This window comes from Pongo abelii, chromosome 2, assembly GCF_028885655.2.
Source record: "Pongo abelii isolate AG06213 chromosome 2, NHGRI_mPonAbe1-v2.0_pri, whole genome shotgun sequence".
Classification (NCBI taxonomy): domain Eukaryota; kingdom Metazoa; phylum Chordata; class Mammalia; order Primates; family Hominidae; genus Pongo; species Pongo abelii.
This window is the reverse complement of record NC_085928.1, coordinates 203,326,441-203,339,722: the sequence shown is the minus strand read 5'-3', so window position 1 is coordinate 203,339,722 and position 13,282 is coordinate 203,326,441. Positions and strand designations below refer to the sequence as shown.

The 13,282-nt window shown below is 39.1% G+C and overlaps 2 protein-coding genes across 2 annotated transcripts in view; one reads left to right on the top strand and one right to left on the bottom strand.

Moving 5' to 3' along the window:
• The window catches only part of PLAAT1 (phospholipase A and acyltransferase 1), a 79,930-nt gene that overhangs the window by 13,437 nt on the left and 53,211 nt on the right, over positions 1 to 13,282 (bottom strand). The gene's annotated exons all lie outside the window — the stretch shown is intronic.
• The window catches only part of ATP13A5 (ATPase 13A5), a 104,015-nt gene that overhangs the window by 71,956 nt on the left and 18,777 nt on the right, over positions 1 to 13,282 (top strand). Inside the window, exons 23-25 of the mRNA XM_002814426.5 lie at positions 679 to 788; positions 5,321 to 5,417; positions 7,426 to 7,498. Coding sequence (XP_002814472.2) covers positions 679 to 788; positions 5,321 to 5,417; positions 7,426 to 7,498 — 280 coding nt within the window. The remainder of the gene's footprint in view (positions 1 to 678; positions 789 to 5,320; positions 5,418 to 7,425; positions 7,499 to 13,282) is intronic.

Here is a 13,282-nt window from a genome sequence, read left to right as displayed (position 1 = left end):
TCTGCCTACTAAAGAGTTCATTGTCTGATGAAGAAAGAATCATGAATAAAACTAACCTTAACATAAAGTAGATGTTCCTAAAGTATATAATAGAGATACGAAATAGAGATCAAAAGGAAGAAGAAAATGTCCTAATATTTATTAAACCTGAATCTAGTATGTACGGCTCATGGTGCCAGGTACCCTGTAGTTCTATGGAACTACAGATATATAAAAGTTCATTTTATGCCCACACAATTCTTATAGGATCAGCCTAGGAATTCTTTCACCTTTGTTCATGAAGATTCCCACCAGGTACAAGAACTGAAATGATGAAGGTCCCCAACCAACGTCCATCCAAATTCTGTCATCTTTTTAATTGACTTTTTGAATGAGGGCTTCCATCTCCTTTTCACATCTATAATCCCCACAGGCAGGGCCCTTGTATGCACACGACCATGTGCACACACGCATGCATGTACACACACCACTTTTCTACCTCTGGGTCATTGTTTAGTTAGTGACTTTGTGGATCAGGGGAGAGAGGGCACTCCAGGTGGAGGGACAGCATAAACAGAGACCCAAAGATGAAAGAGTATAGTGTTATACCTTTATGATGTGAAGAACAGCCTCTTGGTGTTTTAAGAGGTAAAGCCTAACCTGAAAAGTCATGGATGAGACATGGGCTTATCATTCCAGGCTTTGAAAGTGGCTCATGCAGGCATTTCATTGTCAGAGCAGGAAGCATCTGTGGCATCCCCTTTTACCTCTAAAACAACCAACATCCAGTGTGTGCCTCATCTCATCAGGTAAGTCATTTTTTCCTCTTCCACCCCTATAATCAATGGGCCCATTGTCTGGCTCTGCAGACACAATTCAACTACAAGCTAAAGTGATAAATGCTACAACAGAGGTATGGGTGAAGTGCTATTGGAGAACTAATGAAGAGGGCCATTACTGTTACTCAAGAGTGCTGGTAAAAGCCACAGAAAAGTGACTTTTGCTGAGCCTTAAAGGATAGGTGGGTATCATGTAAACAGTTGAAAGCTTGACTTGCTGTTTTAAAACTAATTGTATTTCTTGCTTTTTCTCTCTTCTATTTGGTATGTTGGATGCTTCCTGTAATATTTCTCTCAGGAATTTTGGATGGATGAGGAAGCAGAAAGGAAATACTTCATTAGATAGCTTCCCTAAATACTATTACATGTCTCCAAAATGCAAATTAGTAAATATCCCATATCTTTTACATAAAAGTTGATTGACAGTGTCAGGGAAGGGGACGTGATATGGTTTGGCTTTGTGTTCCCACCCAAATCTGATCTGGAGTTGCGGTTCCCAACCTGTTGCCTGGTGGGATGTGACTGGATCATGGGGGCAGTTTCCCCGATGCTGTTCTCATGATAGTGAGGGAGTTCTCATGAGATGTGATGATTTTTAAAGTGGCAGTTTCCCCTGCGTGCTTTCTCTCTCTTGTCTTGTGAAGAAGGTGCCCACTTCTCCTTCACCTTCGCCATCATTGTAAGTTTCCTGAGGCTTCCCCAGCCATGTGGAATTGTGAGTCAATTAAACCTCTTTTGTTTATAAATTACCCTGTCTCAGGTGGTAATCTTTATGGCAATGTGAAAATGGACTAATACAGGAAGGCATTAAGAGACGTTTATTTTCACAGCATGCTTCCCTCACGTCCACTCCACTCTCATTTCTGATCTCATGTCTACTTATATTTTAAATGTAGTTAAGAACAAAACACCCGGTTTTATGTTTTATTCATAAATCTGATTTCTCTGTTGTTTCCTATAGCACTTAGGGATAATTTCTGGGCATTTTCATGGGCAGTGATCTGAAAGCCATCGCCAGATTTTGAGATTCATACAAAAGACAGCCATGAAGTTCCCCAGCATGTCCTTTGGTGCATCAGAATAAACAGGTCACTGGCAGGAATCACTGACCTAAAGGTAGCAGGTCTAAAATTCCACACCCCTGGTTGGCTGCATATCAGCAAGACAGCTTTACACAACACCCTGAACACTGGGTGTCTGCACGTGTGTCCTTTCACACCCTCAAACATGATCACTTCCCCTGCCTCCAAAGCAGCTCCTCTTCCCAACTCCCACTTTCCTTGCTTCTAAGAACAGTTTACTCCTTGGAGTCTGCCATTGAGGTTCAGACCCTTAGAGTGCATTTAACTCCTTCCTCTTCTTCACCCATAACCAAACAAGCATTATGTTTTACTGATTTATTTTGCAGAGTATCTCTAAGCACTTTGGTTACTATCTCTAGTGTCTTAACCTTGGTTTGTGTCATGGTGACTACACGATGATAGTACTCAGAACCCTTGCCTTATTTTATGCTTTCCTTTGTCAATACAACTCATGGAGCTCTTTACAAGTGTGCTTGGAAATGTAAAGAATGAGAGAGTCTTGCCCCCAGAGAATTTACATTCCAGCAAAAATTGTGTGTGTGTGTGTGTGTGTGTGTGTGTGTGTGTATGTATATGTGTAACATGTTACATATATTTACACAAATACATATATACATATATTTGTATGTATGTATACATATGTATATATTATATATGTATGTATACCTATGTATGTATACATGTATGTATGTATACATGTATGTGTATATATGTATACATGTATGTATGTGTGTATACATGTATGTATGTATACATGTATGTATATATGTATACGTGTGTATACATGTATGTATGTATAGATGTATGTATATATGTATACATGTATGTATGTGTGTATACATGTATGTATGTATACATGCATGTATGTGTATATATGTATACATACATATATGTATATGTATACATACATATATACATATATATACACACACACACACACACACACACATATAAATGAAGTGGATGTGGGTCACGTCCCATGTGGATTGCTTCTGCCCCGACCAGAGGAGGCTGAAGGAGAGCTGGTTTGCTGAGGTCCCACTCTCGCATCATGTGCTGCTACCTCACGTTGTTTTCTTTTAACCTGTCATAATCCACCATTCAGAAAACCTGTTACAGCTAAGACCAAATTTTTTTAAAGGAGAAATATCTCCTTTACATATATACATATATACATACATTAACATATATACACACACATACATGCAAATATATACATTATTTATTGGGTGTCTCTCTTGCATCAGGCATGTTTTATACACACACATACACACACAAAATTATATATATACAATGTCTGATGCATGGGAGGTGCTTAATAAATTTGCTTGAAGTAAATTAATGTCCAAACAATACAGCAAATGTTCTGGCAGTTGAGTGTGAGAACTCAAGCCAGGAGGGAAGGTTTCTGTAGGGGAGTTGCAACTTGGAAAAGTGGGTGAGACTTATGTAAACAGAAAGAAGGTGAGAAGGAATTCCAGGTGGGGAAAATGCGGCAGCCATGTTTAGACACAGTGTTGTAACTGGAGAATGCAGGGGCCAGTTGGCGCAACTGGGCTAGAAGACTTCTCAGATGAGAATTGTGGTGGTTAAGCTAGAGAACCCGATGTGGAGGCCTTGCAGGGAGTTTGAGCTCCTGGATAGTAGTGCAAAGTGCCTACTTGATCCATTCAACATGCAGTGGCATTTGAACTTCAGATGCTCCTCCTCATGCATGTGGCCCAGTGCATTTATGAGTGCAGTGTATTGTTACGGAATACAAGTCATGATGTAAACTTTCTCCAGTGGCAGATGGCTCAGTAAGACTCCAGGGTAGAAACTCCTTGCTTTTATATTTCATAGACTCATAAAAATTAGATATGGCTCAGCTCTGTTAGGTTCATTATCCTTTTTTTATCCTTGATGCATACTTATTCCTGAGAAAGCACTCCAGAGAGGCAATGAGATACAGTTTTAGATGCATAGGTTTAAATCCACGGATTTTCATCTTTGTCTTTTGAAACATGATTTACTTGTTGCTATAGTTCAGGTCCTTTAGGGCAAAGACTGCGTCATAGTGATTTTTGTATCAAGCATTATGCCTAGCACTATGCTGGGTATATCAGAGCATTCAGTGAACGTTTGTAGAATGCGTAGATAAATGCATGAGCTACTTAAAATTCACAATCATTAGGAATAGCAGTAATTTTGGAGGCCCATTTATCCTTTACTTAGAATAGTTTCTTGTACTTTCCTTTGAATCTGGCTGTCTTAATTTTCCTGGAACTATGCACGATTGCAGAAAAAAACAATGAAATCACAATGTTTACATCAGACTTGGGAAAACGATCCATACTTCACATGCTTGCCCCTTCTCAGCTTGTCTTCTGCTCCATCCTTGGTGTTGAAAACAAACGACAGCACCTCACAGCTTGGTAGAAAATATCTTCCCAAAGTATCCTGGCCTCTCTCCCACCCTTGCCTTCTCATTTTGCCTGAGACAAAGTGGTTAGTAGTTTGGCTTTTAGGTTGTTCTTTTCATGTCCCTGTTCTGTTGACCACATCTTTGAGCAGAGCAGGTGTCCATGTTACTGGGGACTAGAAATGAAGTGGATGTGGGTCACGTCCCACGTGGATTGCTTCTGTCCTGACCAGAGGAGGCTGAAGGAGAGCTGGTTTGCTGAGGTCCCACTCTCGCATCACGTGCTGCTACCTCACATTGTTTTCTTTTAACCTGTCATAATCCACCATTCAGAAAACCTGTTACTGCATTAATAGCTAAGACCGAATTTTTTTAAAGGAGCAATATCTACTTTTCAAGCTGCATTTTTTACTGTCGTCTTGATCTCTTGATCTTTATGGCCCACTCAGATTATTACCCTGGGGTCTTCCCACAATATCAAAGCCAACGTTACCCATTTCATCTCAAATATTAGAGTCATATTCACACTTTCTAAAATGTCAAAGCACCTATCCTTTAGCTTTATGTCTCCAAGGACCTCTAAAGCACACACAATGCAATTCCCAGGAAGCATGTATTGTTAAGATGTAATGAGTCACAAGCAAGTCAATGCTTGACATTTTACACCTTATCATAATGTTGTATTGTGTTTATAATACACATGGTAATCTTCTCACTTCACTGAAAGCTTGTTGAAAATGAGGAGTGTGCCTGATTCATTTTATATCCTCTATGACTCTTAGCATAATGCTGGTACTTCATAAGCCCTAAATAAAAGTGAGTAAATGAACCGATGAGTAAGGTAATGATTGAAGGAGAGAATGAATGAATGAGTGGTTAAATAAATAGGAGGATGAATTCATGATTAAGTGAATGTATGTCAACAGGCTACTAAAAATATAACTCGTTTTAAATATACAAGAAGTTGGGAGACATCTATCATACATAACCAATTTTTATTTTTATTTCTTTTTAAACAGAGAAGGCCGAGCTGCTCTGGTTTCATCCTTTGGAGTATTTAAATACTTGACCATGTATGGCATAATCCAGTTTATCAGTGCATTACTGCTCTATTGGGTATGAACCAAAATCATTTTGTCTCAGTTCTAATTGCATTTATGTCCCTAATTTATTATTCAGGGTGTAGCTCCTATACAAGATTTAATGTTTTATAAATAAATGACATTTCTCAAAATTGGTGTCTGCAAACTCAGGAACCTAGTATAACTGTGCATGAAATGTGGAACCAGAAATAAGTAGATGTAGATGAGTTTTCTAGTGTGTTGTTTTTCTCTTGGTAACCTGAGACTCTTGACCTCTCCAAACCCCTGTTTCTTCTTTTGGAGTATGAAGAGAGCTTCAAAGCAGCCTAAATATAATTCAGCAGGAAATGGATGAGTCTCCAATTGTGGAATATTTTCAACAGAAGACTAAGAAGAGATAAAAAGGAAGAGAAGCTGTTGAATTTGCTTTTGAAGGACTAGAATGCTAAAGACCTTTCACAATGGACCCTTATTCCTGAAGGTACCTAGAATTTAAACAGTCAGGGATATCATTAGTAAAGAATCAGAAATTCTTTGAAACTAAAAAGGACTCAAAATTAAATGACGAAAATAGCCATTTAAAAATTAATTAGCTGTACGGAAGAACTATGTATAGGCTAAAAATAATCTTCATTAGTCCAGTCATAGCGTGTACTACAGTAAAATGATCCAACAGGCTCAAGGAACACTTCAGGAGGGATTATTCTATTGCTTTCCTGGGAGGTTTGAGAAGTGAATCAGAGGGCCACAAGATTATACCATCCAGTGGGCTATTGCTTGCAAGGATCACACACCGAGGGCTCAAAGGCAGCCTGGTGGGAAGAAACAAGAACTGGACTGGGAGTCAGAAAACCTGGATTCAATTTCTTCATCCAAAAGAACAAATTAGGTCTTGCCTTTGACCAAAACCTGCCTCTGGCAAGCTGATTTTTCACAGCCCTCCATAGTTCCATGAAAGCTTCTCCTAGAAGTAAAACTAAAGCTGCGGTTGGAAATTTCTTCCTGCTCCATCTCATTCTGAATATATAATTTTACCACTCTCAGGTGAAAAGAAGAGGAAAGGATAGGAGAAAGAAAAGTAAAGAAGACAGAGGAAGAATTGGAGGTTGACAGGGACACTGAGGAACCAATGGCAGCCTTTCAAACATGTGAAAGCAGAAATTCATTTCCAAAGCCTCCATGGATGGAGGTAGAAACCATAGTCCACTCTGCAGCCATTCATTCTAGTGATCTAGACCTAAATAAGAGTGTCGCAGAAAAACCTTAACCTGGTACCTTCTGGGACTTGGATTCATTCTCTGAGAAGCCAGCAATAATTTCCAAGTGCATAAATCTGGTCTGTAATGTGCTCAGAACCGGTTTATAGTTTAGTGCTTCGTCAACAAATATGAAACAGATAAACAGACCTGGCTGCAAGAGATATTGCAAGGCAACTTCCTGGAGAGTAATGATTGGACTTTCATGTCTAAATACTTCAACTCTATAATGTGAACTTGAAAGAAGTTCTGTCTACCACAAACCTTAAAAATGCAGATGTACCAGACTGAATTCTGCAATGGGCTTACTTAGGGTAGGAGCCTTTGTTCAGTTTGTGAAAGTGAATGGACTCCAAGAGACCTATGTTGTAAACTCATACCATGGGTGAGGACGGAGAGCAATGCCTGTTGAATGAATTGCACCTTCACTTCAAATTTTAAGTATAACATTTCTGAGGGAACATTCAGGCTTTAATATCTTATGTTGAGAATTCAACTGCCTAGGCTGAGACTACAGCTGTCAGGTAATTAATGCACCCAATAGGAGGGTGATTATCAAATAATTGACTTTTGTCGCTAATATGAAGTAGGTTAAATGCAGGGAAAATAGTCGTCTGGCCTCATTCTATACAATGAGATGCTAATAATTTTAGGTTAGTCATTTTCTTCCTGAAGAGGGGAAAAAAGTAACAGCTGCCTCCTAACGACTTAAAAAGAGTGTAGGGAATGATAAAAAGGCTACGATGGCAGATGCCACATTTATATTTGCTTTTGTTTCTTTTTCAGCAACTACAACTCTTTGGAAATTACCAGTATCTCATGCAAGATGTAGCCATTACTTTGATGGTCTGTTTAACAAGTAAGCTCTTTAGCAAAGAAAACTGTATTGTTTTTATTTATCTATGAAATTCTAGAAACAGTCACACAAAAAGGAACTTTTGAGAAAGAGGCACCCTTATTTCTAAAACCTCATTATTTACAAATTTTTTAAAAGTGATATTGGGAGTAAGTTGAGAGTTGAAATCCCAAGACTTGGCATTAAAACATTCTGACAATAAATAGGTCTTAGTCACAAAAAATTGTCAATGTAGTCCAAGTTCTTTGTAGTTTTATGTCCTGTACATAGAAAAATGAATACAAAATCTAGAAACGGAATTTTTTAAAACCCAAAGGTCACTTTCCATTATTCAGCTATGCTTCACATTGACATGAAACCAGATTTTTGCTAGGTCTTTGATGTGTGAGAACAAATGCTAACATTTTATTTTAGTAGAATTCTCCAAAAGCAAGGTGTGGCTTCCAACAGCAGCTATTGCTCATTTCCTTCCTTTGAGATGACACTGATAAAGTATTTCCTATCAAGGAACTCAGGGCTTGATGCTAACTCTTAATAAGTGATAAAGGTGACTGCCTCACCAGAGAGCAAGGAAAAAGAATGGCATTGTCATCTCTTTTTCCTTGCTCAACAATAGGCATGTTATGAAAAATAACAGATAAAACATCAGGCAATGTAGGATATTAATAACTGAGAATTTCATGTAGCATCTTAATACATAAAACTGATATGTTTTATGTATCAACCCAATGACTGAATTTATCAGTATCAGAGATATAAGCACTAAAATATCAGTTTTGATTCTTAGGGTTGAAATGTCTATTCATAGTTCATTAAAATATTTTTCTACATGTTATTAATATTCATATGACTGAATAATTTTGAATCAATGAAATTGCTTCTACAGTGTTGGATATTTTAAGCAATGTGCATGATTTATTTGTGAATGATGCTAAAAAGAGAAAAAAACACCAAGAGGTTTCAAGAAACAAGCTTTCAGCCAGCAGCATGGAGGTGAAGGCCATGGCTATTGTGGCCTGTTTTCGTGACCTCTGGCTAACTGTCCTCATAGAATTGTGAGGATCAGATACAATGATGCTGGTAAAGTGTGCATCACAGCACAGGACACACTGAGCACTCATTACAACGTGAATCATATCTCCTCCTTTTCCTCTTTTGAGAAGACTGACTAGCTCTCTGAGCACTTGAAGAGCATTAGAATGTGTACAGGTAGACCAGTGTCATTAGAAATCCAAAAACATGGATGATCTTCCTAGTTCTAGTCTTGCCTCAGACTTGCTATATGACACTGAGCAAGTTATTTGGAGCTTTTGCACACTTAATTCCATGATATTAGTTATGTGGTAATGGGGCTGCTTAAATCTTTCCCATGGCAATAGCCTGTTGAGCCTCATGCCAGTTGGTAGCCCTGGGAAACTCAGTCTCGCATCTCAGAATGGGCTCTATGGGAGTTCTGGGATGACTCACACTGGGACCATTATTACCACTAGGAGAAAAAAAACCTCAGAAGGGTGACGATAGACCAGAAGCATAACATGCTATCAGAATGACGGCACTTTAATTATTACTCAGCAAACTGTAGCTAGTAAATGGGCTAAACTCAAGGAGGTTGGTGAAGGAGAGAGTAGAGGCAGAAACCAGCTATGTTTGTTAGTTTTTACCCTCTACCTGCAAACATCCTATTGTTTTCCCGTCTCTGCAAACTTACTCATCCCACAGGCTGATCATTTCCTGGTCAAGTCTAGGTATTAAGATGATCTTATCCTTAGACATGAAAAGTCCAGGTATTATAATTATTACTTCACATTTTCATCCAATTCAAAGCTTTTCTTCCCTTACATCAAGCCTGAACTATGGGCTTGGGGCAAGCAGTAGATGAGAAGGCCATGGTCTCTTCTTCACTTCCCTTGAGTCACCTACTCTCCACCCCTGTTTCTGGGGAAGAAGAGCAACAAGAGCAAAGGACTTATTTTTATGATTTTTATGTTCTTTTTTTTCTGCTGCAAATTTTAAGTTCCAGGGTACATGTGCAGGATGTGCAGGTTTGTTAAACAGGTAAACATATGCCATAGTGGTTTGCTGCACAGATCAACCCATCACCTAGGTATTAAGCCCAGCATCCATTAGCTATTCTTCCTGATGCCCTCCTTCCTCCTTGTCCTTCCCAACAGGCCCCAGCATGTTTTGTCTCCCACCGTGTGTCCATGTGTTCCCACTGTTCAGTTCCACTTATAAGTGAGAATATGCAGTGCTTGGTTTTCTGTTCTTGCATTAGTTTGCTGAGGAACAAATGGAAAAACACTCCATGATCATGGATGGGAAGAATCAATATCATGAAAATGGCCATACTGTCCAAAGTAATTTATAGATTCAATACTATTCCCATTAAACTATCATTAATATTCTTCACAGAATTAGAAGAAACTATTTTAAAATTCATATGAAACAAAAAAAAAGTGCATGAATAGCCAAGACAATCCTAAGCAAAAAGAACAAAGCTGGAGGCATCATGCTACCTGACTTCAAACTATACTACAAAGCAACAGTAACCAAAACAGCATGGTACTGATACAAAAACAGACACAGAGACCAATGGAACAGAATAGAGAACTCAGAAATAAGACCGCACACGTACAACCATCTGATCTCTGACAAACCTGACAAAAACAAGCAATGGGGAAAGGATTCGCTATTTAATAAGTGGTGCTGGGAGAACTGGCTAGCCCTATGCAGAAAACTGAAAGTGGGCTCCTTCCTTACACCTTACACAAAAATTAACTCAAGTTGGATTAAAGACTTAAAGTAAAACCTAAAACTATAAAAACCCCAGAAGAAAATCTAGGCAAAGGACTTTTTACTTAAGTAGGAGTATGCAGTGCTATCCTGTCAAATGCCCTCAAACATGGCAACCACCCACATTTAGGCAGTAGGCACGGGGTTCATCGGTGAATTCATCAGAGCTTCCCTGTGGATAGGTGTGGACTAGACCATGCCCTGACATAGTGGTGCTCTCTCCCTCTGACTTCTCAGGATTCCTTTCTGCAGCTGCCTCCTAGTGGTACATACCATGAAGCCCTTTTCTACTACTGGGCCCTCCAACCCCAGCAGGCTGCCACATGGATAAACTCCTTCCAGGATAGCTGGCTCTAGCCTGGCTAATTTCCATGGCTTCTACTTAACCTACCAGACAGTAGATAGCTTGCTCTCACTGCTGCCTGCCCCTTTCCCTCTGCTATTACCATGAAGGGGAGTGAGCAAGGCCAATATCCTCCTTAAAACCACTTCCAGTCTCTCTAACAGTGGCTCTTATGACTTCCCCTCACGGGGTTGTGGTGATGCTGAGAAGAAAACCACAGTTTACATTGCTCCTAACAATTGCCTTTAAAGAATTGCTTGATAATCTCCATAAGTTTTCTCTTGTACAGACAGCATGCAGCGAATGAGGCAGGAACAGACATGCTTATAGTTAAATAACCAATATGGATCTCTCTTGCTAGGTACTATGGAGATATGGCGATAATCTCTCTTCACAATAATTTGGCACTTGCAATTCACTGTCCTCACATATAAGGCTCAGCACAATTCTCTAGACAAGAGAAGCACCATTCAACATTCCCTTATACAAGTGTTCATCTCTCACTGTGTATTAGCCACATAGGTTCCTGAGGCATGAGAAGGCTGATTGTTCAAGTTCAGAGTTTAGTGGGGGATTCACATACATGAACAAATAAGATGCAAGTTGAAAGTAGTGAGTAGCAGAAAACAGCAGATGCTTTGGGAGTTCAGAGAAAGAAGAGATGGTTTCTGATAATCTGGGGTTAAGGAGGAGATAGCGGTGGAGAAAGGAGAAAGATACTAGGCATGGATGCATGAAAGAAGTAGCATTCACATCAAAATAGGAAGGATGGATAAGTTTCAAATATCTTTTGCTAAAAGAAGAGCATTTCAAGTAGAAGGAAGCAGCATGAGCAAGAGAAAGCTGATAAATATGGGGTATGAGCTTTTAATGTAACCACACTGCAGCGTATGTGAAATCTTTTATTGAAAAATTGAAAAAGTGAATTGGGTCAAATCACAGAGAATCTTGACTGCTGGTCTGAGAACTGTAGACATTTATCTGCAGCCCTTAGGAGTCATCAACAATTGATGATCAATGTAAAATTACAGATGTCCCTGATTTACGATGGTTTAACTTATGGTTTTTGACTTTACAATGGTGCGAAAGTGATGCACATTCAGAAGAAAGTGGCATGATACTCTCTTAGGATGCGGGGCAGTGGCAGCAAGCTGCAGCTCTCAGCCAGCCAAGCAATCATGAGGTTAAACAACAGATACTCTACATTGTACTGTGTTGCTAGATGATTTTGTTCAATTATAGCCTAATTAAGTGTTGCGAGCATGTTTGAGCTAGGCTAGGCTAAACTATGGTATTCGGTAGGTTAGATGTACAGTATAAATGTATTTTCAACTTAAAAATGTTTTCAATTTACAATGGGCTTATCAGAATGTAACCCCATTGTAAATCAAAGAGCATCTGTATTCTCATTATGGCTTCTTACATTTCCAGGTTTCCAGGTTAAGGCTTTTGGCCTTAACTCTGACTTGGTTCTGGGAAGAGACAACACCATCACATATTTAATTTATTTACTTATTTATCTATACATACCCTGCCTTGTTCCCACAAGGTTTTAAGGCAATGTACGGAGACAAAACATAATACATTACAGAGAAAATCTAAAAGAAAAATAAGATGAAGTGAGGAGGGATGTTGATCAGGCAATGCATGTCTGGAAGTCCAATTTGACTCTATTTTGTGTAGCGGCATTTTTAAGGAGCTTGTTTTGCCACATCTCTGTCCTCTTCAACAAGAACTCCTCAAACTAGATCAAGAAAATAGAGGGAGGGTTTGTTTAAGAACATAATTCTCAAAAAAATCTAAGAACAGGAACTTGGAAGCACCTGGATCTGAGGAGGACTAGAACACTAAAGGGTAAAAATGGAGGTCACTTTCTTTATTTCCAGGTGGCCACCTTGTGTCTCTTCTTTCCATTCTTACTGTTTCCATCTGTCTTCCATTTATTCACCTTACAGCTGTCCTCATAAAATGACACTAGAACTGGGGCTTTGCAGCCTTTATGGTTGTTTGTCTTCTTATAGCTAATGAGCTCAGCCTCTCATTGTCCTATTTGCAAATATTTTGAAGAGAAAATTTATCGACCTGACTTGGGTTAGATGCCCACCTCTAGGCCCCTCATTTCTCTGAATGAAGGTGGGATCATGAAATTCAGATCCATTTAGGTCAGCCATTCCAGCCCCTAGGAGAAGGCAGTATCCAGAGAAGGAGGTGCAGGAGGTACTCACCCATTATATAAGTGCATCTCGTACGCCCTGTCTGTGTTTCAATGACTCCTAATCTTTTCTGGGTCTTGGTCCCCTTAAATAATCTGATGGAAAATACAAACCATTTCATCTTAGAAATCTCACGATACCCATTTGAAATTCTGCATGTAGTTTAGATGGGTTCATGAACCTCCTGAAATTTGTCTTATATGATTTTCAGTGTTTGGAATAAAAAGTAAACGAACTACTTAGGAGAAACACAACTACGAGATATCCAAATGATGCCAAATAATTAAAAACTATAAGAATAGAATTTGAAACTGTGAAGTCTTCCCATGCAACAGATCCTGTGCTGTGTTTAGTAAGAAACAGAATGTGGAATGAGACAGGATTTCTTCCTTCAGGGAGCTCACAGTCTGCTGAGTGCAGATGTAAACAACTAGATTT